Below are 25224 nucleotides of genomic sequence, written 5' to 3'. Positions count from 1 at the left end.
CCCTGGCGATTTCATCAGGCCTTGGCCAGAAAGCAGATCAGGTTCACTGAACAAATACATGCACAGACAACCCGTGGTGACTGTCAGAACATTTCGGTCTTTACGAGCAGTGCAGATAACACTTTGGCTTACAATTAGACGAACGGACCTTGCCTCGGCTTTCACATGAACGGGGATATTGGGGGAATATTTTGTAGAGGTAGCGTTAATTTCTCAATGGATTCGGGTACTCAATAGACTATGTAACCGTACAAGCAGGTCCATTGATTCCATTTATTGTGTATTTTGGGAGGTATGAGTGGACCAGTCTCTCGTACCCAGCTTGCTTGCGGCCTATGCTTAAAGGGAGACCACTCTTGTAACCTTATTAGCGCGCATTTATCGGCCAGCTATGTCCGAGGCGAAGTGCGGCGCTTGTCTTTCCGCAGCAGTTAGTGCAGCTACCACCATGCTGAAACATACACCATGAACTGCACACCACAAGACGCTCCCCACGTCAGATGACTATACATTGTCAGCAACTACCGACATTCACCAGTTTGCCAGTTAATACTCGGGGTCCAAATAAACACAACATGCACTTCTTTTTATCACCGACGGGAACCATGACAACAGCCTTCAAAGCAGGATCTGCTTCCTTTTCTTCTGTCGTTTGCCTTCAGCCGTCAATAAATCCACTGTCCACGACAAGAAATGGTCCCAGTCAAGAAATTAGGTCCTCCGTATTTCACCTTTGCGCAGATGTCTTTCATCGTGAAGTACATGTGACCATTACTATATTATTACTGGCACTACAGGCGTGCAGACTTCAGCTTCTCTGTCGGAGATAGAAACATGTGAATTAGCGAAAAGGGAATAGGAGGACTTGTATTTTTCTGACTGACAACGAATACTTTACCTTCCTTCTTCATACTAATCTTTACATGAATTTCACCGAGCTGATAGAGTGTTTTCAACATCTAACACGTACGGCGTTTCAGTGAACTATGCTACATCTAGCATTTCAACATATACTCATTGATTTAAAACCTTAAACTCGCCAGATAATTGACCCCTTGAGATGCAACTATTGCTGGCTCTTTGACGTTGCCGAACACATTCGATGACGCCTCGTTCTGACTTGGTATCCATGTAGTTACCGTTGTCGTTGCCAACGGTCCCCTCTGTTTCCAACAGATCCACTTTGGCTCTTGCTCGCTACCGCTCTGCATTTCGTTGAGTACAGCATCGTTTTGAGATCATTTACTGACAAGATGTTTACACGGCTGCATATTCAAGGTATTTAAGGAGGCTTTTGTTGTATTTTAAAGTGTTAAAAGCGTACATTATTACGGCAAGCGGCCGTAGTTTGACGGTAAGGGTGTGGTTGCCAGTAGCCGCCATTTGCAATTTGGGAGAAATTTAGAAATATTGATGTTTTTAATGTCTTTTCTATCAGTGAAATGGGGGCTGTTTTGTTTTAACATACGATGGTGGATGTTGTTAAATGATAATAGACGTTTTAGTAGATCTAAGGCGTGGATTAGGTGCATTTTTTTCTTAACGCATTCCTTTCCAATATGCGGAGCATAATCGCTACACTACTAGACGGATTATATATGAAAACTGATTATAATGCCCATTTTAATGCTTCTAAAGCGTATCCGTGGCCTATACGTGTCCCTAAACACTCTCTGTTTTCTCGCTATCGTTTCCTCGGCCCCCAAAACACCTTAGTTCCACTGTACGTATATTTGGCGTGCCAGTAAATGCGTTGTTTGTGTTATTTTCAGCACGGGAAGACATGATCCGGTATCACGTCACTCCTGCTGCTAGTCTATGGCCGTCGCTGGATGAGGAATCCGACTGTGTATGTATTTTATCTACACTGATGACCTTCAGATTGGGGCGAAAAGTTGGCTCCTCTAGTCCTTGTCGAAGTTGTCTCATGCACACCAGGGACGTTATATATTACTTACTCTGTTATGGTGTGCTGAAAGTCTGTCCCCGGCTACCCCTCTCCCATTCACACATTAGCATTTCTTTCTGACAATCTATCAGCATGTTTGCCATTGGATAGTACCTCATAGAATGTGTGACCAGGGGCAATGCACTCAGACATTTCTTAACATTGTTTCGTTAAAAATCTCCTATCAACCTCACCCAATGACCCTCCTTTCTCCCACCCTGCCCACTCACCGATGTAGCGTCTCTTGGCTTCGTCCCCGAGTCCCTCTCCCGACCCCCTGCGTGTTTTCACCCCGTTCTGGGCCCGCCCTGACCACGGTGAGACACTCCCTGCCCCGGTTACCATCACCTATGCCGACTATTACCCTGTCCCAAGTGACGACGACAGTGACTACTGGGTGTACGAGGACGAGGACGACGACAGCTTCGTGGAGGATATTCATCCCGTGAGGAAGGCGCTGAGGACAGTGGCTGCCTTCTTTAGGAGAGTATTCTCGTAGATTCCTCATCCAGGGTGCGTGCGTGTATGTGTGCGCGCTCGTGTGTGTGTCTGTGTGTGTGCGTGCATAGGGTAAACGTGTATATGTGACTGGATGAATGTGTGTATAAGTGCAAGACTACACGATGTGTGAGTGGGTGTGCATGTTAGTGTATTTGCATGCAGATGAGACAGATAGTGATAATATGTGTGACGGTGTGTGTTATTGATGTGTGTATGTACGAGTGTGTGTGTGTGTGTGTGTGTTTGACAGAGGGAGAGAGAGAGAATGAGAGAGAGAGAGTGAAAAGGAAAGAGCGAGAAAGAAAGAGAGGCTGGGAGAAGAATTTGTTTCGTGTATTATTTCGTGTGAGTGTGAATGGTTTATGATGGTGTGTTTTGCATGTTTGATCGGGTGTGAGTGTGTTGTGTGAGATGATGTGTTGTGGTGCTCGTCCAGTATACCATTTCCCATTTTGGGTCTCTTTTGGCTACACCCTTGTGATTTAGTTTTGGACACACCCCTTTCGATCTTGTATGTTTTGGCATACCTTTTGGCCGACATTTCTAAGATTATTTCACTTCTAATAAGACGACTGAGCTTCCCTTTTGGCCTCGATTTGGAGACTCCCTTTCAGGACTTGCCATTCTATTTCCTGATTATATGGAAATAAATAAGACTGAATGGTATACACATGAGTCTGTTTTCCTTCCTTCTTTGGGTCAATTCTTTGCTAGGAGACAGCAACACAGCTGGAGAGGAGGCTGAAGTAAATGTATTTATGAGACATCTGGAAGTTACTATAAGAGTTAACTAATTACAATTAAGGAAGATATTGAGGGGTCATTTGCTCTATCCCGCTGTGTTCCTGTCTTCTAGTCGAGTGTTTTACACGTTTCCTATGATGGAAATCACAGTCTGTAATCGCGTGTAGTCATGACTACAAAAAGGGTTTCGGATGACTGGATATTTTACGATCTCTTCACTTACTATACCTTACACACGACGTGAATAACTGAGAGTGGTCTCCCATTGTGCAGTCAGCTGTTTAAGCGTCCCCTTGTCCTGTGGGTGTTTATACACGCTATGGGACTGGAAGAGGGGATTTGTTCCTCGTTGACTGCTCATTTTCAATCCAGGCTATAGACATAATAATTAGTGACTTGCATGATACTTGATCAGGATTGGTACCCTTTACTTCCAGGATAAATATAGGCTGCAATACCTGATCAAGAAAGCCAGGTGGTGTTTAGATACGAACATAATCAGAGGTACAAGTACTGCCAGTTCGACCAGGTCTAGTCTCCGCTAGCAAGTTTAGACACGGAAACCACAATAGTACTGCTACACACATACATGTCTAAGTTCTCAAATCAGTGAGTGATAGTGTGTGTGTATGTGTGAGGATGAGTGAGTGAGTGAAACTACATTTATCCCAAAGCGATAACTTCAAAATGTCACGGCGTTGAACACAAAGATTTGACTTAACATGTGCTATTTATCGTATATCATCTAGTTCAGAAAGTGGATACAGAAAAACCACGTTTCTGCCCTAGGGAACTGGGAGATGGTCATCACGATTCTTGCTTATATTAGCAACATAAGAGTTATAATGCTATACACGTGCACCATTGTTGTTCTTATTATGATTATCGTCGTCATTATTACACGGTCAACCTATATCCTAGTTTGTCTCAAATATAAGGAAGCACAAAGTCAACTTGAGGCTTTTCAGTAACTTCCCCCAGGTAAGTACAATGTGAGAAGCTCATCTCTGGAGTCCCCCGACTTGATATTACTGGAATAGTGCTAAAAGCGGCGTAAAACTAAACTCACTAACTCACTCATTGTCCTCGTGTGTGGTGACCCTGGCGATTTCATCAGGCCTTGGCCAGAAAGCAGATCAGGTTCACTGAACAAATACATGCACAGACAACCCGTGGTGACTGTCAGAACATTTCCATCTTTACGAGCAGTGCAGCTAACACTTTGGCTTACAATTAGACGAACGGACCTTGCCTTGGCTTTCACGTGAACGGGGATATTGGGGGAAATATTTTGTAGAGGTAGCGTTAATTTCTTAATGGAATCGGGTACTCAATAGACTATGTAACCGTACAAGCAGGTTCATTGATTTCATTTATTGTGTATTTTGGGAGGTATGAGTGGACCAGTCTCTCGTACCCAGCTTGCTTGCGGCCTATATGCATAAAGGGAGACCACTCTTGTCACCTTATTAGCGCGCATTTATCGGCCAGCTATGTCCGAGGCGAAGTGCGGCGCTTGTCTTTCCGCAGCAGTTAGTGCAGCTACCACCATGCTGAAACATACACCATGAACTGCACACCACAAGACGCTCCCCACGTCAGATGACTATACATTGTCAGCAACTACCGACATTCACCAGTTTGCCACTTAATACTCGGGGTCCCAATAAACACAACATGCACTTCTTTTTATCACCGACGGGAACCATGACAACGGCCTTCAAAGCAGGATCTGCTTCCTTTTCTCCTTTCGTTTGCCTTCAGCCGTCAATAAATCCAGTGTCCACGACAAGACATGGTCCCAGTCAAGAAATTAGGTCCTCCGTATTTCAGCTTTGCGCAGATGTCTTTCATCGTGAAGTACATGTGACCATTACTATATTATTACTGGCACTACAGGCGTGCAGACTTCAACTTCTCTGTCGGAGATAGAAACATGTGAATTAGCGAAAAGGGAATAGGAGGACTTGTATTTTTCTGACTGACAACGAATACTTTACCTTCCTTCTTCATACTAATCTTTACATGAATTTCACCGAGCTGATAGAGTGTTTTCAACATCTAACACGTACGGCGTTTCAGTGAACTATGATACATCTAGCATTTCAACATACACTCATTGATTTAAAACCTTAAACTCGCCAGATATTTGACCCCATGAGATGCAACTATTGCTGGCTCTTTGACGTTGCCGTACACATTCGATGACGCCTCGTTCTGACTTGGTATCCATGTAGTTACCGTTGTCGTTGCCAACGGTCCCCTCTGTTTCCAACAGATCTACTTTGGCTCTTGCTCGCTACCGCTCTGCATTTCGTTGAGTACAGCATCGTTTTGAGATCATCTACTGACAAGATGTTTACACGGCTGCATATTCAAGGTATTTAAGGAGGCTTTTGTTGTATTTTAAAGTGTTAAAAGCGTACATTATTACTGCAAGCGGCCGTAGTTTGACGGTAAGGATGTGGTTGCCAGTAGCCGCCATTTGCAATTTGGGAGAAATTTAGAAATATTGATGTTTTTAATGTCTTTTCCATCAGTGAAATGGGGGCTTTTTTGTTTTTACATACGATGGTGGATGTTGTTAAATGAAAATAGACGTTTTAGTAGATCGAAGGCGTGGATTAGGTACATTTTTTTCTTAAAGCATTCCTTTCCAATATGCGGAGCATAATCGCTACACTACTAGATGGATTATATATGAAAACTGATTATAATGCCCATTTTAATGCTTCTAAAGCGTATCCGTGGCCTATATGTGTCCCCCAAACACTCTCTGTTTTCTCGCTATCGTTTCCTCGGCCCCCAAAACACCTTAGTTCCACTGTACGTATATTTGTCGTGTCAGTAAATGCGTTGTTTGTGTTATTTTCAGCACGGGAAGACATGATCCGGTATCACGTCACTCCTGCTGCTAGTCTATGGCCGTCGCTGGATGAGGAATTCGACTGTGTATGTATTTTATCTACATGACCTTCAGATTGGGGCGAAACGTTGGCTCCTCTAGTCCTTGTCGAAGCTGTCTCATGCACACCCGGGACGTTATATATTACTTACTCTGTTATGGTGTGCTGAAAGTCTGTCCCCGGCTACCCCTCTCCCATTCACACATTAGCATTTCTTTCTGACAATCTATCAGCATGTTTGCCATTGGATAGTACCTCATAGAATGTGTGATCAGGGGCAATGCACTCAGACATTTCTTAATATTGTTTCGTTAAAAATCTCCTATCAACCTCACCCAATGACCCTCCTTTCTCCCACCTTGCCCACTCACCGATGTAGCGTCCCTTGGCTTCGTCCCCGAGTCCCTCTCCCGACCCCCTGCGTGTTTTCACCCCGTTCTGGGCCCGCCCTGACCACGGTGAGACACTCCCTGCCCCGGTTACCATCACCTATGCCGACTATTACCCTGTCCCAAGTGACGACGACAGTGACTACTGGGTGTACGAGGACGAGGACGACGACAGCTTCGTGGAGGATATTCATCCCGTGAGGAAGGCGCTGAAGAGAGTGGCTGCCTTCTTTAGGAGAGTATTCTCGTAGATTCCTCATCCAGCGTGCGTGCGTGTATGTGTGTCTGTGTGTGTGCGTGCATAGGGTGAACGTGTATATGTGACTGGATGTGTGTGTGTATAAGTGCAAGAGTACACGATGTGTGAGTGGGTGTGCATGTTAGTGTATTTGCATGCAGATGAGACAGACAGTGGTTTTATGTGCTACGGTGTGTGTTATTGATGTGTGTATGTACGAGTGTGTTTGTGTGTGTGTGTGTTTGACAGAGAGAGAGAGAGAGAATGAGAGAGAGAGAGAGTGAAAAGGAAAGAGTGAGAAAGAAAGAGAGGCTGGGAGAAGAATTTGTTTCGTGTATTATTTCGTGTGAGTGTGAATGGTTTATGATGGTGTGTTTTGCATGTTTGATCGGGTGTGAGTGTGTTGTGTGAGATGATGTGTTGTGGTGCTCGTCCAGTATACCATTTCCCATTTTGGGTCTCTTTTGGCTACACCCTTGTGATTTAGTTTTGGACACACCCCTTTCGATCTTGTATGTTTTGGCATACCTTTTGGCTGACATTTCTAAGAGTATTTCACTTCTAATAAGACGACTGAGCTTCCCTTTTGGCCTCGATTTGGAGACTCCCTTTCAGCACTTGCCATTCTATTTCCTGATTATATGGAAATAATAAATAAGACTGAATGGTATACACATGAGTCTGTTTTCCTTCCTTCTTTGGGTCAATTCTTTGCTAGGAGACAGCAACACAGCTGGAGAGGAGGCAGAAGTAAATGTATTTATGAGACATCTGGAAGTTACTATAAGAGTTAACTAATTACAAAGGAAGATATTGAGGGGTCATTTGCTCTATCCCGCTGTGTTCCTGTCTTCTAGTGGAGTGTTTTACACGTTTCCTATGATGGAAATCACAGTCTGTAATCGCGTGTAGTCATGACTACAAAAATGGTTTCGGATGACTGGATATTTTACGATCACTTCACTTACTATACCTTACACACGACGTGAATAACTGAGAGTGGTCTCCCATTGTGCAGTCAGCTGTTTAAGCGTCCCCTTGTCCTGTGGGTGTTTATACACGCTATGAGACTGGAAGAGGGGATTTGCTCCTCGTTGACTGCTCATTTTCAATCCAGGCTATAGACATAATAATTAGTGACTTGCATGATACTTGATCAGGATTGGTACCCTTTACTTCCAGGATAAAAATAGGCTGCAATACCTGATCAAGAAAGCCAGGTGGTGTTTAGATACGAACATAATCAGACGTACAAGTACTGCCAGTTCGACCAGGTCTAGTCTCCGCTAGCAAGTTTAGACACGGAAACCACAATAGTACTGCTACACACATACATGTCTAAGTTCTCAAATCAGTGAGTGATAGTGTGTGTGTATGTGTGAGGATGAGTGAGTGAGTGAAACTACATTTATCCCAAAGCGATAACTTCAAAATGTCACGGCGTTGAACACAAAGATTTGACTTAACATGTGCTATTTATCGTATATCATCTAGTTCAGAAAGTGGATACAGAAAAACCACGTTTCTGCCCTAGGGAACTGGGAGATGGTCATCACGATTCTTGCTTATATTAGCAACATAAGAGTTATAATGCTATACAAGTGCACCATTGTTGTTCTTATTATGATTATCGTCGTCATTATTACACGGTCAACCTATATCCTAGTTTGTCTCAAATATAAGGAAGCACAAAGTCAACTTGAGGCTTTTCAGTAACTTCCCCCAGGTAAGTACAATGTGAGAAGCTCATCTCTGGAGTCCCCCGACTTGATATTACTGAAATAGTGCTAAAAGCGGCGTAAAACTAAACTCACTAACTCACTCATTGTCCTCGTGTGTGGTGACCCTGGCGATTTCATCAGGCCTTGGCCAGAAAGCAGATCAGGTTCACTGAACAAATACATGCACAGACAACCCGTGGTGACTGTCAGAACATTTCCATCTTTACGAGCAGTGCAGCTAACACTTTGGCTTACAATTAGACGAACGGACCTTGCCTTGGCTTTCACGTGAACGGGGATATTGGGGGAAATATTTTGTAGAGGTAGCGTTAATTTCTTAATGGAATCGGGTACTCAATAGACTATGTAACCGTACAAGCAGGTTCATTGATTTCATTTATTGTGTATTTTGGGAGGTATGAGTGGACCAGTCTCTCGTACCCAGCTTGCTTGCGGCCTATATGCATAAAGGGAGACCACTCTTGTCACCTTATTAGCGCGCATTTATCGGCCAGCTATGTCCGAGGCGAAGTGCGGCGCTTGTCTTTCCGCAGCAGTTAGTGCAGCTACCACCATGCTGAAACATACACCATGAACTGCACACCACAAGACGCTCCCCACGTCAGATGACTATACATTGTCAGCAACTACCGACATTCACCAGTTTGCCACTTAATACTCGGGGTCCCAATAAACACAACATGCACTTCTTTTTATCACCGACGGGAACCATGACAACGGCCTTCAAAGCAGGATCTGCTTCCTTTTCTCCTTTCGTTTGCCTTCAGCCGTCAATAAATCCAGTGTCCACGACAAGAAATGGTCCCAGTCAAGAAATTAGGTCCTCCGTATTTCAGCTTTGCGCAGATGTCTTTCATCGTGAAGTACATGTGACCATTACTATATTATTACTGGCACTACAGGCGTGCAGACTTCAACTTCTCTGTCGGAGATAGAAACATGTGAATTAGCGAAAAGGGAATAGGAGGACTTGTATTTTTCTGACTGACAACGAATACTTTACCTTCCTTCTTCATACTAATCTTTACATGAATTTCACCGAGCTGATAGAGTGTTTTCAACATCTAACACGTACGGCGTTTCAGTGAACTATGATACATCTAGCATTTCAACATATACTCATTGATTTAAAACCTTAAACTCGCCAGATATTTGACCCCATGAGATGCAACTATTGCTGGCTCTTTGACGTTGCCGTACACATTCGATGACGCCTCGTTCTGACTTGGTATCCATGTAGTTACCGTTGTCGTTGCCAACGGTCCCCTCTGTTTCCAACAGATCTACTTTGGCTCTTGCTCGCTACCGCTCTGCATTTCGTTGAGTACAGCATCGTTTTGAGATCATCTACTGACAAGATGTTTACACGGCTGCATATTCAAGGTATTTAAGGAGGCTTTTGTTGTATTTTAAAGTGTTAAAAGCGTACATTATTACTGCAAGCGGCCGTAGTTTGACGGTAAGGATGTGGTTGCCAGTAGCCGCCATTTGCAATTTGGGAGAAATTTAGAAATATTGATGTTTTTAATGTCTTTTCCATCAGTGAAATGGGGGCTTTTTTGTTTTTACATACGATGGTGGATGTTGTTAAATGAAAATAGACGTTTTAGTAGATCGAAGGCGTGGATTAGGTACATTTTTTTCTTAAAGCATTCCTTTCCAATATGCGGAGCATAATCGCTACACTACTAGATGGATTATATATGAAAACTGATTATAATGCCCATTTTAATGCTTCTAAAGCGTATCCGTGGCCTATATGTGTCCCCCAAACACTCTCTGTTTTCTCGCTATCGTTTCCTCGGCCCCCAAAACACCTTAGTTCCACTGTACGTATATTTGTCGTGTCAGTAAATGCGTTGTTTGTGTTATTTTCAGCACGGGAAGACATGATCCGGTATCACGTCACTCCTGCTGCTAGTCTATGGCCGTCGCTGGATGAGGAATTCGACTGTGTATGTATTTTATCTACATGACCTTCAGATTGGGGCGAAACGTTGGCTCCTCTAGTCCTTGTCGAAGCTGTCTCATGCACACCCGGGACGTTATATATTACTTACTCTGTTATGGTGTGCTGAAAGTCTGTCCCCGGCTACCCCTCTCCCATTCACACATTAGCATTTCTTTCTGACAATCTATCAGCATGTTTGCCATTGGATAGTAGAATGTGTGATCAGGGGCAATGCACTCAGACATTTCTTAATATTGTTTCGTTAAAAATCTCCTATCAACCTCACCCAATGACCCTCCTTTCTCCCACCTTGCCCACTCACCGATGTAGCGTCCCTTGGCTTCGTCCCCGAGTCCCTCTCCCGACCCCCTGCGTGTTTTCACCCCCTTCTGGGCCCGCCCTGACCACGGTGAGACACTCCCTGCCCCGGTTACCATCACCTATGCCGACTATTACCCTGTCCCAAGTGACGACGACAGTGACTACTGGGTGTACGAGGACGAGGACGACGACAGCTTCGTGGAGGATATTCATCCCGTGAGGAAGGCGCTGAAGAGAGTGGCTGCCTTCTTTAGGAGAGTATTCTCGTAGATTCCTCATCCAGCGTGCGTGCGTGTATGTGTGTCTGTGTGTGTGCGTGCATAGGGTGAACGTGTATATGTGACTGGATGTGTGTGTGTATAAGTGCAAGAGTACACGATGTGTGAGTGGGTGTGCATGTTAGTGTATTTGCATGCAGATGAGACAGACAGTGGTTTTATGTGCTACGGTGTGTGTTATTGATGTGTGTATGTACGAGTGTGTTTGTGTGTGTGTGTGTTTGACAGAGAGAGAGAGAGAATGAGAGAGAGAGAGAGAGAGTGAAAAGGAAAGAGTGAGAAAGAAAGAGAGGCTGGGAGAAGAATTTGTTTCGTGTATTATTTCGTGTGAGTGTGAATGGTTTATGATGGTGTGTTTTGCATGTTTGATCGGGTGTGAGTGTGTTGTGTGAGATGATGTGTTGTGGTGCTCGTCCAGTATACCATTTCCCATTTTGGGTCTCTTTTGGCTACACCCTTGTGATTTAGTTTTGGACACACCCCTTTCGATCTTGTATGTTTTGGCATACCTTTTGGCTGACATTTCTGAGAGTATTTCACTTCTAATAAGACGACTGAGCTTCCCTTTTGGCCTCGATTTGGAGACTCCCTTTCAGCACTTGCCATTCTATTTCCTGATTATATGGAAATAATAAATAAGACTGAATGGTATACACATGAGTCTGTTTTCCTTCCTTCTTTGGGTCAATTCTTTGCTAGGAGACAGCAACACAGCTGGAGAGGAGGCTGAAGTAAATGTATTTATGAGACATCTGGAAGTTACTATAAGAGTTAACTAATTACAAAGGAAGATATTGAGGGGTCATTTGCTCTATCCCGCTGTGTTCCTGTCTTCTAGTGGAGTGTTTTACACGTTTCCTATGATGGAAATCACAGTCTGTAATCGCGTGTAGTCATGACTACAAAAATGGTTTCGGATGACTGGATATTTTACGATCACTTCACTTACTATACCTTACACACGACGTGAATAACTGAGAGTGGTCTCCCATTGTGCAGTCAGCTGTTTAAGCGTCCCCTTGTCCTGTGGGTGTTTATACACGCTATGAGACTGGAAGAGGGGATTTGCTCCTCGTTGACTGCTCATTTTCAATCCAGGCTATAGACATAATAATTAGTGACTTGCATGATACTTGATCAGGATTGGTACCCTTTACTTCCAGGATAAAAATAGGCTGCAATACCTGATCAAGAAAGCCAGGTGGTGTTTAGATACGAACATAATCAGACGTACAAGTACTGCCAGTTCGACCAGGTCTAGTCTCCGCTAGCAAGTTTAGACACGGAAACCACAATAGTACTGCTACACACATACATGTCTAAGTTCTCAAATCAGTGAGTGATAGTGTGTGTGTATGTGTGAGGATGAGTGAGTGAGTGAAACTACATTTATCCCAAAGCGATAACTTCAAAATGTCACGGCGTTGAACACAAAGATTTGACTTAACATGTGCTATTTATCGTATATCATCTAGTTCAGAAAGTGGATACAGAAAAACCACGTTTCTGCCCTAGGGAACTGGGAGATGGTCATCACGATTCTTGCTTATATTAGCAACACAAGAGTTATAATGCTATACACGTGCACCATTGTTGTTCTTATTATGATTATCGTCGTCATTATTACACGGTCAACCTATATCCTAGTTTGTCTCAAATATAAGGAAGCACAAAGTCAACTTGAGGCTTTTCAGTAACTTCCCCCAGGTAAGTACAATGTGAGAAGCTCATCTCTGGAGTCCCCCGACTTGATATTACTGGAATAGTGCTAAAAGCGGCGTAAAACTAAACTCACTAACTCACTCATTGTCCTCGTGTGTGGTGACCCTGGCGATTTCATCAGGCCTTGGCCAGAAAGCAGATCAGGTTCACTGAACAAATACATGCACAGACAACCCGTGGTGACTGTCAGAACATTTCCATCTTTACGAGCAGTGCAGCTAACACTTTGGCTTACAATTAGACGAACGGACCTTGCCTTGGCTTTCACGTGAACGGGGATATTGGGGGAAATATTTTGTAGAGGTAGCGTTAATTTCTTAATGGAATCGGGTACTCAATAGACTATGTAACCGTACAAGCAGGTTCATTGATTTCATTTATTGTGTATTTTGGGAGGTATGAGTGGACCAGTCTCTCGTACCCAGCTTGCTTGCGGCCTATATGCATAAAGGGAGACCACTCTTGTCACCTTATTAGCGCGCATTTATCGGCCAGCTATGTCCGAGGCGAAGTGCGGCGCTTGTCTTTCCGCAGCAGTTAGTGCAGCTACCACCATGCTGAAACATACACCATGAACTGCACACCACAAGACGCTCCCCACGTCAGATGACTATACATTGTCAGCAACTACCGACATTCACCAGTTTGCCACTTAATACTCGGGGTCCCAATAAACACAACATGCACTTCTTTTTATCACCGACGGGAACCATGACAACGGCCTTCAAAGCAGGATCTGCTTCCTTTTCTCCTTTCGTTTGCCTTCAGCCGTCAATAAATCCAGTGTCCACGACAAGACATGGTCCCAGTCAAGAAATTAGGTCCTCCGTATTTCACCTTTGCGCAGATGTCTTTCATCGTGAAGTACATGTGACCATTACTATATTATTACTGGCACTACAGGCGTGCAGACTTCAACTTCTCTGTCGGAGATAGAAACATGTGAATTAGCGAAAAGGGAATAGGAGGACTTGTATTTTTCTGACTGACAACGAATACTTTACCTTCCTTCTTCATACTAATCTTTACATGAATTTCACCGAGCTGATAGAGTGTTTTCAACATCTAACACGTACGGCGTTTCAGTGAACTATGGTACATGTAGCATTTCAACATATACTCATTGATTTAAAACCTTAAACTCGCCAGATATTTGACCCCATGAGATGCAACTATTGCTGGCTCTTTGACGTTGCCGAACACATTCGATGACGCCTCGTTCTGACTTGGTATCCATGTAGTTACCGTTGTCGTTGCCAACGGTCCCCTCTGTTTCCAACAGATTCACTTTGACTCTTGCTCGCTACCGCTCTGCATTTCGTTGAGTACAGCATCGTTTTGAGATCATCTACTGACAAGATGTTTACACGGCTGCATATTCAAGGTATTTGAGGAGGCCTTTGTTGTATTTTAAAGTGTTAAAAGCGTACATTATTACTGCAAGCGGCCGTAGTTTGACGGTAGGGGGGTGTTTGCCAGTAGCCGCCATTTGCAATTTGGGAGAAATTTAGAAATATTGATGTTTTTAATGTCTATTCTATCAGTGAAATGGGGACTTTTTTGTTTTTACATACGATGGTGGATGTTGTTGAATGATAATAGACGTTCTAGTAGATCTAAGGCGTGGATTAGGTGCAATTTTTTCTTAAAGCATTCCTTTCCAATATGCGGAGCATAATCGCTACACTACTAGATGGATTATATATGAAAACTGATTATAATGCCCATTTTAATGCTTCTAAAGCGTATCCGTGGCCTATATGTGTCCCCAAAACACTCTCTGTTTTCTCGCTATCGTTTCCTCGGCCCCCCCAAACACCTTAGTTCCACTGTATGTATATTTGGCCTGTCAGTAAATGCGTTGTTTGTGTTATTTTCAGCACGGGAAGACATGATCCGGTATCACGTCACTCCTGCTGCTAGTCTATGGCCGTCGCTGGATGAGGAATTCGACTGTGTATGTATTTTATCTACATGACCTTCAGATTGGGGCGAAACGTTGGCTCCTCTAGTCCTTGTCGAAGCTGTCTCATGCACACCCGGGACGTTATATATTACTTACTCTGTTATGGTGTGCTGAAAGTCTGTCCCCGGCTACCCCTCTCCCATTCACACATTAGCATTTCTTTCTGACAATCTATCAGCATGTTTGCCATTGGATAGTACCTCATAGAATGTGTGATCAGGGGCAATGCACTCAGACATTTCTTAATATTGTTTCGTTAAAAATCTCCTATCAACCTCACCCAATGACCCTCCTTTCTCCCACCTTGCCCACTCACCGATGTAGCGTCCCTTGGCTTCGTCCCCGAGTCCCTCTCCCGACCCCCTGCGTGTTTTCACCCCGTTCTGGGCCCGCCCTGACCACGGTGAGACACTCCCTGCCCCGGTTACCATCACCTATGCCGACTATTACCCTGTCCCAAGTGACGACGACAGTGACTACTGGGTGTACGAGGACGAGGACGATGACAGCTTCGTGGAGGATATTCATCCCGTGAGGAAGGCGCTGAAGAGAGTGGCTGCCTTCTTTAGGAGAGTATTCTCGTAGATTCCTCATCCAGCGTGCGTGCGTGTATGTGTGTCTGTGTGTGTGCGTGCATAGGGTGAACGTGTTTATGTGACTGGATGTGTGTGTGTATAAGTGCAAGAGTACACGATGTGTGAGTGGGTGTGCATGTTAGTGTATTTGCATGCAGATGAGACAGACAGTGGTTTTATGTGCTACGGTGTGTGTTATTGATGTGTGTATGTACGAGTGTGTTTGTGTGTGTGTGTGTTTGACAGAGAGAGAGAGAGAGAATGAGAGAGAGAGTGAAAAAGAAAGAGTGAGAAAGAAAGAGAGGCTGGGAGAAGAATTTGTTTCGTGTATTATTTCGTGTGAGTGTGAATGGTTTATGATGGTGTGTTTTGCATGTTTGATCGGGTGTGAGTGTGTTGTGTGAGATGATGTGTTGTGGTGCTCGTCCAGTATACCATTTCCCATTTTGGGTCTCTTTTGGCTACACCCTTGTGATTTAGTTTTGGACACACCCCTTTCGATCTTGTATGTTTTGGCATACCTTTTGGCTGACATTTCTAAGAGTATTTCACTTCTAATAAGACGACTGAGCTTCCCTTTTGGCCTCGATTTGGAGACTCCCTTTCAGCACTTGCCATTCTATTTCCTGATTATATGGAAATAATAAATAAGACTGAATGGTATACACATGAGTCTGTTTTCCTTCCTTCTTTGGGTCAATTCTTTGCTAGGAGACAGCAACACAGCTGGAGAGGAGGCTGAAGTAAATGTATTTATGAGACATCTGGAAGTTACTATAAGAGTTAACTAATTACAAAGGAAGATGTTGAGGGGTCATTTGCTCTATCCCGCTGTGTTCCTCTCTTCTAGTGGAGTGTTTTACACGTTTCCTATGATGGAAATCACAGTCTGTAATCGCGTGTAGTCATGACTACAAAAATGGTTTCGGAAGACTGGATATTTTACGATCACTTCACTTACTATACCTTACACACGACGTGAATAACTGAGAGTGGTCTCCCATTGTGCAGTCAGCTGTTTAAGCGTCCCCTTGTCCTGTGGGTGTTTATACACGCTGTGAGACTGAAGAGGGGATTTGTTCCTCGTTGACTGCTCATTTTCAATCCAGGCAATTAATAGACATAATAATTAGTGACTTGGATGATACTTGAACAGGATTGGTACCCTTTACTTCCAGGATACATATAGGCTGCAAAACCTGATCAAGAAAGTCAGGTGGTGTTTAGATACGAACATAATCAGACGTACAAGTACTGCCAGTTCGACCAGGTCTAGTCTCCGCTAGCAAGTTTAGACACGGAAACCACAATACTGCTACACACATGCATGTCTAAGTTCTCAAATCAGTGAGTGATAGTGTGTGTTTTTTTGTTGTTGTTTTTTCGTGTGTGTGTGTGTGTGTGTGTGTGTGTGTGTGTGTGGTTAAGTGAGTGAGTGAGAGTACATTTATCCCAAAGCGATGACGGCGTTGAACACAAAGATTTGACTTACCATGTGCTATTTATCGTATATCATCTAGTTCAGAAAGTGGATACAGAAAAAGCACGTTTCTGCCCTAGGGAACTGGAAGATGATCATCACGATTCTTGCTTATATTGGCAACATAAGAGTAATAATGCTATACACGTGCACCATTGTTGTTCTTATTAGGATTATCGTCGTCATTATTACACGGTCAAACCAATATCCTAGTTTGTCTCAAATATAAGGAAGCACAAAGTCAACTTGAGGCTTTTCAGTCAGTATCTTCTCCCAGGTAAGTACAATGTGTGAAGCTCATCTCTGGAGTCCCCCGCTTTGATATTACTGGAATAGTGCTAAAAGCGGCGTAAAACTAAACTCACTAACTCACTCATTGTCTTCGTGTGTGGTGACCATGGCGATTTCATCAGGCCTTGGCCAGAAAGCAGATCAGGTTCACTGAACAAATACATGCACAGACAACCCGTGGTGACTGTCAGAACATTTCCATCTTTACGAGCAGTGCAGCTAACACTTTGGCTTACAATTAGACGAACGGACCTTGCCTTGGCTTTCACGTGAACGGGGATATTGGGGGAAATATTTTGTAGAGGTAGCGTTCATTACTTAATGGAATCGGGTATTCAATAAACTATGTAACCGTGCAAGCAGGTTCATTGATTTCATTTATTGTGTATTTTGGGAGGTATGAGTGGACCAGTCTCTCGTACCCAGCTTGCTTGCGGCCAATGCATAAAGGGAGACCACTCTTGTCACCTTATTAGCGCGCATTTATCGGCCAGCTATGTCCGAGGCGAAGTGCGGCGCTTGTCTTTCCGCAGCAATTAGTGCAGCTACCACCATGTTGAAACATACACCATGAACTGCACACCACAAGACGCTCCCCACGTCAGATGACTATACATTGTCAGCAACTACCGACATTCACCACTTTGCCAGTTAATACTCGGGGTCCCAATAAACACAACATGCACTTCTTTTTATCACCGACGGGAACCATGACAACGGCCTTCAAAGCAGGATCTGCTTCCTTTTCTCCTTTCGTTTGCCTTCAGCCGTCAATAAATCCAGTGTCCACGACAAGACATGGTCCCAGTCAAGAAATTAGGTCCTCCGTATTTCACCTTTGCGCAGATGTCTTTCATCGTGAAGTACATGTGACCATTACTATATTATTACTGGCACTACAGGCGTGCAGACTTCAACTTCTCTGTCGGAGATAGAAACATGTGAATTAGCGAAAAGGGAATAGGAGGACTTGTATTTTTCTGACTGACAACGAATACTTTACCTTCCTTCTTCATACTAATCTTTACATGAATTTCACCGAGCTGATAGAGTGTTTTCAACATCTAACACGTACGGCGTTTCAGTGAACTATGGTACATGTAGCATTTCAACATATACTCATTGATTTAAAACCTTAAACTCGCCAGATATTTGACCCCATGAGATGCAACTATTGCTGGCTCTTTGACGTTGCCGAACACATTCGATGACGCCTCGTTCTGACTTGGTATCCATGTAGTTACCGTTGTCGTTGCCAACGGTCCCCTCTGTTTCCAACAGATTCACTTTGACTCTTGCTCGCTACCGCTCTGCATTTCGTTGAGTACAGCATCGTTTTGAGATCATCTACTGACAAGATGTTTACACGGCTGCATATTCAAGGTATTTGAGGAGGCCTTTGTTGTATTTTAAAGTGTTAAAAGCGTACATTATTACTGCAAGCGGCCGTAGTTTGACGGTAGGGGGGTGTTTGCCAGTAGCCGCCATTTGCAATTTGGGAGAAATTTAGAAATATTGATGTTTTTAATGTCTATTCTATCAGTGAAATGGGGACTTTTTTGTTTTTACATACGATGGTGGATGTTGTTAAATGATAATAGACGTTCTAGTAGATCTAAGGCGTGGATTAGGTGCAATTTTTTCTTAAAGCATTCCTTTCCAATATGCGGAGCATAATCGCTACACTACTAGATGGATTATATATGAAAACTGATTATAATGCCCATTTTAATGCTTCTAAAGCGTATCCGTGGCCTATATGTGTCCCCAAAACACTCTCTGTTTTCTCGCTATCGTTTCCTCGGCCCCCCCAAACACCTTAGTTCCACTGTACGTATATTTGGCCTGTCAGTAAATGCGTTGTTTGTGTTATTTTCAGCACGGGAAGACATGATCCGGTATCACGTCACTCCTGCTGCTAGTCTATGGCCGTCGCTGGATGAGGAATTCGACTGTGTATGTATTTTATCTACATGACCTTCAGATTGGGGCGAAACGTTGGCTCCTCTAGTCCTTGTCGAAGCTGTCTCATGCACACCCGGGACGTTATATATTACTTACTCTGTTATGGTGTGCTGAAAGTCTGTCCCCGGCTACCCCTCTCCCATTCACACATTAGCATTTCTTTCTGACAATCTATCAGCATGTTTGCCATTGGATAGTACCTCATAGAATGTGTGATCAGGGGCAATGCACTCAGACATTTCTTAATATTGTTTCGTTAAAAATCTCCTATCAACCTCACCCAATGACCCTCCTTTCTCCCACCTTGCCCACTCACCGATGTAGCGTCCCTTGGCTTCGTCCCCGAGTCCCTCTCCCGACCCCCTGCGTGTTTTCACCCCGTTCTGGGCCCGCCCTGACCACGGTGAGACACTCCCTGCCCCGGTTACCATCACCTATGCCGACTATTACCCTGTCCCAAGTGACGACGACAGTGACTACTGGGTGTACGAGGACGAGGACGACGACAGCTTCGTGGAGGATATTCATCCCGTGAGGAAGGCGCTGAAGAGAGTGGCTGCCTTCTTTAGGAGAGTATTCTCGTAGATTCCTCATCCAGCGTGCGTGCGTGTATGTGTGTCTGTGTGTGTGCGTGCATAGGGTGAACGTGTATATGTGACTGGATGTGTGTGTGTATAAGTGCAAGAGTACACGATGTGTGAGTGGGTGTGCATGTTAGTGTATTTGCATGCAGATGAGACAGACAGTGGTTTTATGTGCTACGGTGTGTGTTATTGATGTGTGTATGTACGAGTGTGTTTGTGTGTGTGTGTGTTTGACAGAGAGAGAGAGAGAGAATGAGAGAGAGAGAGAGAGAGTGAAAAAGAAAGAGTGAGAAAGAAAGAGAGGCTGGGAGAAGAATTTGTTTCGTGTATTATTTCGTGTGAGTGTGAATGGTTTATGATGGTGTGTTTTGCATGTTTGATCGGGTGTGAGTGTGTTGTGTGAGATGATGTGTTGTGATGCTCGTCCAGTATACCATTTCCCATTTTGGGTCTCTTTTGGCTACACCCTTGTGATTTAGTTTTGGACACACCCCTTTCGATCTTGTATGTTTTGGCATACCTTTTGGCTGACATTTCTAAGAGTATTTCACTTCTAATAAGACGACTGAGCTTCCCTTTTGGCCTCGATTTGGAGACTCCCTTTCAGCACTTGCCATTCTATTTCCTGATTATATGGAAATAATAAATAAGACTGAATGGTATACACATGAGTCTGTTTTCCTTCCTTCTTTGGGTCAATTCTTTGCTAGGAGACAGCAACACAGCTGGAGAGGAGGCTGAAGTAAATGTATTTATGAGACATCTGGAAGTTACTATAAGAGTTAACTAATTACAAAGGAAGATGTTGAGGGGTCATTTGCTCTATCCCGCTGTGTTCCTGTCTTCTAGTGGAGTGTTTTACACGTTTCCTATGATGGAAATCACAGTCTGTAATCGCGTGTAGTCATGACTACAAAAATGGTTTCGGAAGACTGGATATTTTACGATCACTTCACTTACTATACCTTACACACGACGTAAATAACTGAGAGTGGTCTCCCATTGTGCAGTCAGCTGTTTAACCGTCCCCTTGTCCTGTGGGTGTTTATACACGCTGTGAGACTGAAGAGGGGATTTGTTCCTCGTTGACTGCTCATTTTCAATCCAGGCAATTAATAGACATAATAATTAGTGACTTGGATGATACTTGAACAGGATTGGTACCCTTTACTTCCAGGATACATATAGGCTGCAAAACCTGATCAAGAAAGTCAGGTGGTGTTTAGATACGAACATAATCAGACGTACAAGTACTGCCAGTTCGACCAGGTCTAGTCTCCGCTAGCAAGTTTAGACACGGAAACCACAATACTGCTACACACATACATGTCTAAGTTCTCAAATCAGTGAGTGATAGTGTGTGTTTTTTTGTTGTTGTTTTTTCGTGTGTGTGTGTGTGTGTGTGTGTGTGTGTGTGTGTGTGTGTGTGTGTGTGTGTGTGTGTGTGTGTGTGTGTGGTTAAGTGAGTGAGTGAGAGTACATTTATCCCAAAGCGATGACGGCGTTGAACACAAAGATTTGACTTACCATGTGCTATTTATCGTATATCATCTAGTTCAGAAAGTGGATACAGAAAAAGCACGTTTCTGCCCTAGGGAACTGGGAGATGATCATCACGATTCTTGCTTATATTGGCAACATAAGAGTAATAATGCTATACACGTGCACCATTGTTGTTCTTATTAGGATTATCGTCGTCATTATTACACGGTCAAACCAATATCCTAGTTTGTCTCAAATATAAGGAAGCACAAAGTCAACTTGAGGCTTTTCAGTCAGTATCTTCTCCCAGGTAAGTACAATGTGTGAAGCTCATCTCTGGAGTCCCCCGCTTTGATATTACTGGAATAGTGCTAAAAGCGGCGTAAAACTAAACTCACTAACTCACTCATTGTCTTCGTGTGTGGTGACCATGGCGATTTCATCAGGCCTTGGCCAGAAAGCAGATCAGGTTCACTGAACAAATACATGCACAGACAACCCGTGGTGACTGTCAGAACATTTCCATCTTTACGAGCAGTGCAGCTAACACTTTGGCTTACAATTAGACGAACGGACCTTGCCTTGGCTTTCACGTGAACGGGGATATTGGGGGAAATATTTTGTAGAGGTAGCGTTCATTACTTAATGGAATCGGGTATTCAATAAACTATGTAACCGTGCAAGCAGGTTCATTGATTTCATTTATTGTGTATTTTGGGAGGTATGAGTGGACCAGTCTCTCGTACCCAGCTTGCTTGCGGCCAATGCATAAAGGGAGACCACTCTTGTCACCTTATTAGCGCGCATTTATCGGCCAGCTATGTCCGAGGCGAAGTGCGGCGCTTGTCTTTCCGCAGCAATTAGTGCAGCTACCACCATGTTGAAACATACACCATGAACTGCACACCACAAGACGCTCCCCACGTCAGATGACTATACATTGTCAGCAACTACCGACATTCACCACTTTGCCAGTTAATACTCGGGGTCCCAATAAACACAACATGCACTTCTTTTTATCACCGACGGGAACCATGACAACGGCCTTCAAAGCAGGATCTGCTTCCTTTTCTCCTTTCGTTTGCCTTCAGCCGTCAATAAATCCAGTGTCCACGACAAGACATGGTCCCAGTCAAGAAATTAGGTCCTCCGTATTTCACCTTTGCGCAGATGTCTTTCATCGTGAAGTACATGTGACCATTACTATATTATTACTGGCACTACAGGCGTGCAGACTTCAACTTCTCTGTCGGAGATAGAAACATGTGAATTAGCGAAAAGGGAATAGGAGGACTTGTATTTTTCTGACTGACAACGAATACTTTACCTTCCTTCTTCATACTAATCTTTACATGAATTTCACCGAGCTGATAGAGTGTTTTCAACATCTAACACGTACGGCGTTTCAGTGAACTATGGTACATGTAGCATTTCAACATATACTCATTGATTTAAAACCTTAAACTCGCCAGATATTTGACCCCATGAGATGCAACTATTGCTGGCTCTTTGACGTTGCCGAACACATTCGATGACGCCTCGTTCTGACTTGGTATCCATGTAGTTACCGTTGTCGTTGCCAACGGTCCCCTCTGTTTCCAACAGATTCACTTTGACTCTTGCTCGCTACCGCTCTGCATTTCGTTGAGTACAGCATCGTTTTCAGATCATCTACTGACAAGATGTTTACACGGCTGCATATTCAAGGTATTTGAGGAGGCCTTTGTTGTATTTTAAAGTGTTAAAAGCGTACATTATTACTGCAAGCGGCCGTAGTTTGACGGTAGGGGGGTGTTTGCCAGTAGCCGCCATTTGCAATTTGGGAGAAATTTAGAAATATTGATGTTTTTAATGTCTATTCTATCAGTGAAATGGGGACTTTTTTGTTTTTACATACGATGGTGGATGTTGTTAAATGATAATAGACGTTCTAGTAGATCTAAGGCGTGGATTAGGTGCAATTTTTTCTTAAAGCATTCCTTTCCAATATGCGGAGCATAATCGCTACACTACTAGATGGATTATATATGAAAACTGATTATAATGCCCATTTTAATGCTTCTAAAGCGTATCCGTGGCCTATATGTGTCCCCAAAACACTCTCTGTTTTCTCGCTATCGTTTCCTCGGCCCCCCCAAACACCTTAGTTCCACTGTACGTATATTTGGCCTGTCAGTAAATGCGTTGTTTGTGTTATTTTCAGCACGGGAAGACATGATCCGGTATCACGTCACTCCTGCTGCTAGTCTATGGCCGTCGCTGGATGAGGAATTCGACTGTGTATGTATTTTATCTACATGACCTTCAGATTGGGGCGAAACGTTGGCTCCTCTAGTCCTTGTCGAAGCTGTCTCATGCACACCCGGGACGTTATATATTACTTACTCTGTTATGGTGTGCTGAAAGTCTGTCCCCGGCTACCCCTCTCCCATTCACACATTAGCATTTCTTTCTGACAATCTATCAGCATGTTTGCCATTGGATAGTACCTCATAGAATGTGTGATCAGGGGCAATGCACTCAGACATTTCTTAATATTGTTTCGTTAAAAATCTCCTATCAACCTCACCCAATGACCCTCCTTTCTCCCACCTTGCCCACTCACCGATGTAGCGTCCCTTGGCTTCGTCCCCGAGTCCCTCTCCCGACCCCCTGCGTGTTTTCACCCCGTTCTGGGCCCGCCCTGACCACGGTGAGACACTCCCTGCCCCGGTTACCATCACCTATGCCGACTATTACCCTGTCCCAAGTGACGACGACAGTGACTACTGGGTGTACGAGGACGAGGACGACGACAGCTTCGTGGAGGATATTCATCCCGTGAGGAAGGCGCTGAAGAGAGTGGCTGCCTTCTTTAGGAGAGTATTCTCGTAGATTCCTCATCCAGCGTGCGTGCGTGTATGTGTGTCTGTGTGTGTGCGTGCATAGGGTGAACGTGTATATGTGACTGGATGTGTGTGTGTATAAGTGCAAGAGTACACGATGTGTGAGTGGGTGTGCATGTTAGTGTATTTGCATGCAGATGAGACAGACAGTGGTTTTATGTGCTACGGTGTGTGTTATTGATGCGTGTATGTACGAGTGTGTGTGTGTTTGACAGAGAGAAAGAGAGAGAAAGAGAGAGAGAGAATGAGAGAGAGTGAAAAGGAAAGAGGGAGAAAGAAAGAGAGGCTGGGATAAGAATTTGTTCCGTGTACTATTTCGTGTGAGTGTGAATGGTTTATGATGGTGTGTTTTGCATGTTTGATCGGGTGTGAGTGTGTTGTGTGAGATGATGTGTTGTGGTGCTCGTCTAGTATACCATTTCCCATTTTGGGTCTCTTTTGGCTACACCCTTGTGATTTAGTTTTGGACACACCCGTTTCGATCTTGCATGTTTTGGCATACCTTTTGGCTGACATTTCTAAGATTATTTCACTTCTAATAAGACGACTGAGCTTCCCTTTTGGCCTCGATTTGGAGACTTCTTTTCAGCACTTGCCATTCTATTTCCTGATTCTATGTAAATAATAAATAACACTGAATGGTATACACATGAGTCTGTTTTCCTTCCTTCTTTGGGTCAGTTCTTTGCTAGGAGACAGCAACACAGCTGGAGAGGAGGCTGAAGTAAATGTATTTATGAGACATCTGGAAGTTACTATAAGAGTTAACTAATTACAAAGGAAGATGTTGAGGGGTCATTTGCTCTATCCCGCTGTGTTCCTGTCTTCTAGTCGAGTGTTTTACACGTTTCCTATGATGGAAATCACAGTCTGTAATCGCGTGTAGTCATGACTACAAAAATGGTTTCGGAAGACTGGATATTTTACGATCACTTCACTTACTATACCTTACACACGACGTAAATAACTGAGAGTGGTCTCCCATTGTGCAGTCAGCTGTTTAACCGTCCCCTTGTCCTGTGGGTGTTTATACACGCTGTGAGACTGAAGAGGGGATTTGTTCCTCGTTGACTGCTCATTTTCAATCCAGGCAATTAATAGACATAATAATTAGTGACTTGGATGATACTTGAACAGGATTGGTACCCTTTACTTCCAGGATACATATAGGCTGCAATACCTGATCAAGAAAGTCAGGTGGTGTTTAGATACGAACATAATCAGACGTACAAGTACTGCCAGTTCGACCAGGTCTA

At 43.8% G+C, this 25224-nt stretch overlaps 1 protein-coding gene across 1 annotated transcript; it reads left to right on the top strand.

Annotated features, from left to right (window-relative positions):
• The first annotated feature begins 9826 nt into the window (after positions 1-9826).
• LOC137296983 (uncharacterized) lies at positions 9827-11010 on the top strand. Its single transcript, XM_067828916.1, has 3 exons — positions 9827-9851; positions 10347-10423; positions 10750-11010. The coding sequence occupies exons 1-3, from the start codon at positions 9827-9829 to the stop codon at positions 11008-11010; spliced, it is 363 nt and encodes a 120-aa protein (XP_067685017.1).
• The last annotated feature ends 14214 nt before the right edge of the window (positions 11011-25224 follow it).

The sequence above is a fragment of the Haliotis asinina genome, chromosome 9 (assembly GCF_037392515.1).
Source record: "Haliotis asinina isolate JCU_RB_2024 chromosome 9, JCU_Hal_asi_v2, whole genome shotgun sequence".
NCBI lineage: Eukaryota > Metazoa > Mollusca > Gastropoda > Lepetellida > Haliotidae > Haliotis > Haliotis asinina.
Note: the sequence above shows the minus strand (reverse complement) of the source record. Positions and strands in the feature narration are given on the sequence as shown.

Coding starts and splice junctions, on each gene's coding strand:
- LOC137296983 (XM_067828916.1), top strand. CDS start 9,827: ATGTTTACACGGCTGCATATTCAAG. Junction 9,852..10,346: donor TACACGGCTGCATATTCAAG/GTATTTAAGGAG, acceptor TGTTATTTTCAG/CACGGGAAGACATGATCCGG. Junction 10,424..10,749: donor TGGATGAGGAATTCGACTGT/GTATGTATTTTA, acceptor TCACCGATGTAG/CGTCCCTTGGCTTCGTCCCC.